The following is a 6,325-nucleotide window of genomic DNA, read 5'->3' on the forward strand; positions in this document are numbered from 1 at the left end:
TCCCCTGCCCTTCGCGGGCCGGGGGGGCATGCCTGCCCCCCTCACAGAGCTGGACCATGGGCTCTGGCAGAAGCTGTGTCACAAAATATCAACCACAGGCAGGCTGGGACAAGCTCTTAAAACTCATGGGTGCATACCCCATGCTGCTCTGTGGGGTCATCTCTGCAACCCAAAGAGACACCTGGGGACAAAATATTCCTGGCTCGCTGGGTCCTAGGCTGCTGGGATGCTGGGGTGACCCTGGGACGCTGAGCCCTCTCCAGCCGCCTGCTCTTTCCCCTCACGGCATGAACTTCGGGGCTTGCCAATAAAAGCTGCCGGCTTTGCCTCGGCTCCCGCGAAAAACAGCTCTGCCCAAGCCCAGGCAGCTGCTCAGCAGTGAGCCCTTGCCAAAAACTGCGTGTGTGAAAGCGTTGTTTCCTAAACGTATAAATATTCCCAGGGCTTTGCTGGAAAGCTCCCCATGATTGGTTAAAATGCCCTGGGCAGCCGAGTGCACACAAGCCCTGAGAAAGGGCACATTTAAGCCGAGAGGCAGGAGTGTCCCTGTGCAACTCTTTCCTCTCCATGGGGGATGCAGCAAAGGTTTGGGAAGCGAGTAAAGCTGTGGAGCACCTTCCAGCATCCCACCAGTCCTGCACCACACCATCACAGCCCCCTTCCAGCCAGGAGGTGCTTACTGCTACCAAACATCCATAACCTGAAGCCCCGTTTCACAGAGGGGGAGGTTGGAATGACCACGAGACCTCTCCTCCTGAAATTCTACCCACTAACGTTCAACCATGCACATCCCGAGACCAAGCCCGGCAACTTGGTTTTCTTCCAGGCGGGCTCCCAGCCCACTTGTGGAGACATCAAGAGCTGGAAGATCAACCACTGCCCTTGGGAGCATGCCCCTATCGCTAATCACCCACAGGAGCAAAACCAAGCGCCTCTGTCCGAGCTCCAAATTGCCTGGCTCTGGCTCTCCAAGCCTGGCTCATGTTCTGCTGCTCTCCATGAGATTAAAGAGCGCCCTTCAATAACCAGCATTTTCTCCTTGTAAAGACCCTCACGGACTGTAATCAAGGCACCTCTCCATTTTCTCCCTGATAAGCTTGACAGAGCTCTTCCCTTCCAAGCCTCTCAATGCCGGGCTCGTTCCCCAGCTTTCAATTCGTTCCTGCGACTCCGCACTGATTGTCTGGCATCTTTTTGAAACACCAGACACGGGAGTCGGTCGCAGCATTCCCAGCCTCCTGCGCCATGTCCCGCGGGACCCCAGTCCCTCTTGCTGCTCCATTTTGGAGCTTGCAAATGGAGTATAAAATAGCCAGGGGGCTCTGAAATACCAGGAAGAGAGGGGAGACTGAGGTGAACAGGCAGATCTGGTGGTGCAAAGCTGTATTTGGTGTTCCACACTAACACAAGACCTAGGAGGCATCAGGCAGAACAACGGGGTACCACATTCAAACCAACAGCAGCAGCTGCTTGCACCTCACGGCTCATTGCCACAGGATGGTGCTGGGCCAAAATCATCACCAGTGGGTTTATAAAGCAATGGGATGGAAGCAGAGAGCACAGATCACCACAGGCAGATTGAACACACAATGGCATCCCTCTACCAGCCTCTCCCCCCGACCTGGTTGCCACAGGAGCATCTCTCAAACCCTCCTGGTTCCCTGTCCAGTGCTCCAGCCCCAAGACGCTGCTCCTGGGGCGTTCCCCTGACACACAGCACCAACTGCCCTCGTATCTTCTAAGTCTCTGCCAGATGAGCCCCCCACGAGCTTCTGCAAGGCTCTGCGCAGGGCTGCATCACTCCCCTCCTGCCCACCCTGCACCACCAAGCACCTTTCCCCACGCCCCACACCCTACCAGCTCTTGGAGGACTCTGAGTTTCAAGCCTGACATTCATCTTTAGCAGATGCTGTTCAGCTGACCCTTGGACAAAGACACACTCCATCATCCCCTGATCCTGGCACATCGGTCTCCATCCTTCCAGAGATAGCAACGAAACATTTACCGACTGCTTCTGCCATGTCTGCTCCAGTATCAATCATTTTACCACCTCTGCCTACTAATAAGCTTATCCCATTGCTGGGAGCTTGGGGTTTTCTCCTGCTGCACTAAATAAAAGCCTTTCCTTCTGTTCTTCACCATGATTTTTCCCTGATGTCTTTAGCTTCTGTTACCCATTTTCTACACTTCATAATTTCTAATTTATATTGATTGCTATCTACTCCTGCTCTCCCATTTGTTATAAACTGCTCTTTTATTTCTAATTGCTGCCTTCACTTTGCCACTGAACCAGAACGGGCTCTCGGCCAGCACTGCCCTCTTTCTTGATTGTGGAATTGTGGCTTTTTGTGGCTTCTGAAATCCTTCTGAAAGAGCTCACCATTTTCATTCACATTTTTCTATCTAAATGTTTCCTCCGAGCTGATTTTACTCATAATTTTCCCCCTGCTTTGGGAAATTGGCCCTTTCAAAGCATGAAGGATATAAATTACTGTTTAGGAATGTCCTTTCTTTGCCCAGGGTGAATGTAATCTGGTCATGATCATCGGTCCCTAGGCAACCTCCAAGTTGCAGTCTAGCAGTGAATTCATCTCTATCCATCATACCAGGGGGAGATGAAAGTTGCCTGTGCTGGATGCAGTGCCTCTCATATAAAAGAGGGATCATCTCTCATTTTTAGAAACACTGCAGATGTTCTGTTGCTGGCAGTGCAAGAGCGTCAGCATGTGTCTCACAAAGCTATGTCTCCTCGAAGCCCGTGTGACAACGTGGACACCCCGGCTGACTCCCTAGTCCCCAGCAGACACTGCTGCTCCCCACTCCTGCACCTCTGCAGTGAGCGCAGGAACATTCAGAAGCATCTTGAACCTTTATACTCCGACGGGCATCAATCATTTCTGATCTTGCCACACTGCATGAATCATTTTAGTGCTTCTGTGATTATCTCCAGTAATGAAAAAGGAGAAAAGACTCTCTCCTTCCAGCCCCAGTTTCTACAAAGCACATGTCTGATTTTAGAGCCAAGCATGCCGAGGGAAGAGTGGTGGGGACAGCACAGATAAAAGGCTGCAAGACACTTGTCCCCACAGTGCACCACTGCAAAACCACCCCAAAAAGCAGCAGATGAATCAAGCTGGTTTCTCCTCATTCACCTGCTCCCTGCCTGCCATCAGCATTGGTATTTCAGGTCCACAGCAAATGCGGGAGGCAGGTGAGGATGCCCCAGCCATGGCACACACCCGCTGAGCAGACAGCCCCAGCAACTCCCAGCAGCCAGGCAGTGGTGACAGGGTGACAAAACTCGGTGCTCCCCACTATCCCTTTGCTGAAGGAGGAAGGACTTGCACAATTCCTTACCTCAGCCATGAAGTTCTGTTGAAACATCTCCTTCTTAAAGGGCTCTGTCCGCAGGCGGTCTGCAAGGGAGAGCACAGATCAGTCTGGGCAGCACTGGCCAGACCTCCCACCCGGGCTTCCCTTTCACCTGCCTGTGAGGTGAGGGGGCTGCAGGGAAACAGCTCCAGCTCATCCCAGAGCCAGCGGGAGAGTCCTGCGGGCCTCTTGGGCTAGGGACACATCACCGGTTAGCAGAAGGTGCAAGTACCACAGGGGAGAGGGGGAATAGGGTTGAGCCTGTTGATGCACAGCAGCCAGACGGCAGAACTCAGAGCTCACTCACACTTGTCCCAGCAGCCTTTGACAGTGAGGAGCAGGGGACAGCAGCAGGACATGCTCAGCACCATTCCCAGCTTGAAAGAGCTGCCTGGGTCTGAGCACCACTCAGTCACACACCATGGGACAGGGGACTGCTTGTCTCCAGCTGCTTTTCTGGAGGGATGTCCTTTTGCAGGACAGGGACAAACCCCTCTCATCCCTCATTTTTCTCTGTGCCTCCTTCAAAGCACTATTTTTTCTGCATCATTTAGCATTAGGTGTTGTCTGGAGATGTGCCTGGCCAGCTTCACTCAGCAGCACTGGTGCAAAGCTTCCTCCCAGCTTCCTGCCCTGCTCAGGCAAAGGGCAAGAGGGGCTGCCTGCGCACCAGCATCAGTCCCTGGACCCAAACCGAGTTATCCTGGCTCTTCCAAGCTCTGCAGAGCTAAGGTGCAGCAGAAGAGAGGAGAGCATGGCCAGCTGGCACAGCACTAGTGCAGCTGCAGGACAGATCCAGGCTTCTGAAGTGTGGTACCTGCTGTGGGACACATCACCCTCCTGGTCATGATGCGCAAATCAGGGCTGACCCCTATCAGACCCCACATCCCAGGGCAGCAAGGCTCACCTCTTGCAGCAGGACAGAGCACTGCACTAGCAAGGGACAATCCCAAAAAGTAGTGCCCAGCCAACCTCCATGGGCAAAGGACAAATCCCCGGGTGGCTCCCCCAGGCAGGTCCTGACCCATGTCCTACCCGAGGGACTCCCTCCCACCCGTCCCCCTGATGGTGAGGCAGCGTGGGTGCTGGAGCTCAGGCACACGGCTGTGCTTCCCAGGGTGGGGAAAGCCAGGAGCCCCTGGTTGCTCTCCAAGCATCCAATGAGCTACCGTACATGGGAAGGGAGCCTGACATCACTCCAGGGCCGGCTCTCGCTGGCATCCCCGCCAGCTCCTGGGAAGCAGCCAGGTGCTCTCGACGAAGCGGAGAACCCCTTGGCGACTCCCCAACTCCTCCGGCTACCAGTCAAGGGCTGCTCCTTCCTCAGTTCTCCCCAGGGACTGCTCCCCAGCCTTCTGGCTACCGTCTTGCTGCCAGAGTGGCTGAACATGAAACTTGTCTGGGTGATAGCCAGAGGCAGCAGAGCATGCCAGCCCCGTGCTAAGGAGGAAATTCGTTCCCTGCTCACTTCTCTCTCAGCACCAGGCATTCCTCCTCACCTCTGCTGAGAGTGGCCCCGCTCTCCCTGTAGTCCTCGATCTCAGCATCCTTCTGGAGCAGGAGGGAGGTCAGCTCTTGCGCCTGGCACTGCAGCGCCAGGCACATTCGAATCAGGGGCCGCACAAGGTGACGGGACACCTAGGACAGAGGAGGAACACTCTAGGGAAGGTCCAGGGATGCACATGGCTGTCCACAGAAAGGTCAAAGCAGGGCAGCCAGCAAGGTCCTAGCAAGAGCTGCACCCCAGGTCACACAGGGCTCACCATGTTTCACCCAAATCCAGTGGGAAGTGGTCAAAAGACACAAGCTGGGAGAAGGGAGGCAGGATGCTACGGGACATGTCCCTCCATCCCAGCTCCATCTTTTCACAGCTGGGAGCTGCAATAGGGGAGAGTTTAGGTGGGACAGCCTGATGGCGACAGGGTGCAGGGGTGGGCAATGCTCCACGCACCATTTAGGGTGCAGCAGGAGGCAGAGAGCCACTCATGTGCTACCCAGAACTTCCCCACAGCTCTGCGCACCCCAGGGCATATTCCTACGCAAGAAACAGGCACAGATGGGTTGAAAACCAGACGGAACTGAGGTGTCAAACGAAACTTTCCCAAAGTCAAAAGCAGAAGGGGTCCCTATGCACAGGATTCATGCAGGCTGCAGCTCCCCACCACAGCCCCCCACACTCAGCTTACGGCCAAAAAGGCCCCATGCAGAGCCCTGGGCACATCCCGTGCCCTGGAGCCAGGCTGGGTGCTCCTCACCCACTGGGCACACAAAGCATCCTCCTGTCCATCACCTCCCACAGCCCCTGGGAAGGTGTTTGGGATCCCCTCACTCCCACACGTCCCTTGCCTTTGTGACCAGGCTGAGCCTGTGGCAGCAAACCCAGCACTGCTCATGAAGTCTTCTCGTTCCTGCAGTGAGCTCACGGTGGGCTCCGCACTCTGCTCACCCCCAGGCACAAGCCACAGAGGTGACAGCCATCGGCCACCCAGGCGCTGCAGAGCTGGGACAGGGCATGCAGCAGTTCTCCAGGTGGGCTCTGTGCCCGCTGCGGCTGCTGAGTAGAGTTTAGCAGGGGAGCATTGGTCCCCATTCCTGCATCCACATCAGCCACGTTCAGCATCCCAATTGCTTCCCACCTCCTGGGTGTCTTGCAGAGACACCTGGGAGAGGAGCAGACGAGAGCTTGGGCTTGTCACCTTCTCAGCTCAACCTCCATGCTTCTTGCCCAGGAGGGACAGCAAGTCCCTAGGGTGAGCTAAGCCAGGACCTCAAGTTTATTTGCTCCCCAGTTCAACCAGGGGAGAGACACCCCCACAGTGGCTGGGGACCCCAGCCCTCCTCCCCACGATGCCCAAGCACAGCCATTCGGGTGGAGAAGGGTCGTGCCCTGCAGCAGGACCCGGCGGGAGTTGGGGGGTGTCAGGGATTTAGGGCGATTCCTCCCACGGCCCCC

At 55.7% G+C, this 6,325-nt stretch overlaps 1 protein-coding gene across 1 annotated transcript in view; it reads right to left on the reverse strand.

The window, feature by feature from the left end:
* Positions 1 to 6,325, reverse strand: part of NHEJ1 (nonhomologous end-joining factor 1) — a 42,912-nt gene that overhangs the window by 34,624 nt on the left and 1,963 nt on the right. Inside the window, exons 3-4 of the mRNA XM_010184823.1 lie at positions 4,872 to 5,010; positions 3,358 to 3,416 (exon numbers count right to left, since the gene is read on the reverse strand). Of these exons, the coding sequence (XP_010183125.1) occupies positions 3,358 to 3,416; positions 4,872 to 5,010 (198 nt within the window). The remainder of the gene's footprint in view (positions 1 to 3,357; positions 3,417 to 4,871; positions 5,011 to 6,325) is intronic.

Source organism: Mesitornis unicolor, unplaced genomic scaffold (assembly GCF_000695765.1).
Source record: "Mesitornis unicolor isolate BGI_N332 unplaced genomic scaffold, ASM69576v1 scaffold31095, whole genome shotgun sequence".
Taxonomy (NCBI): Eukaryota; Metazoa; Chordata; class Aves; order Mesitornithiformes; family Mesitornithidae; genus Mesitornis; species Mesitornis unicolor.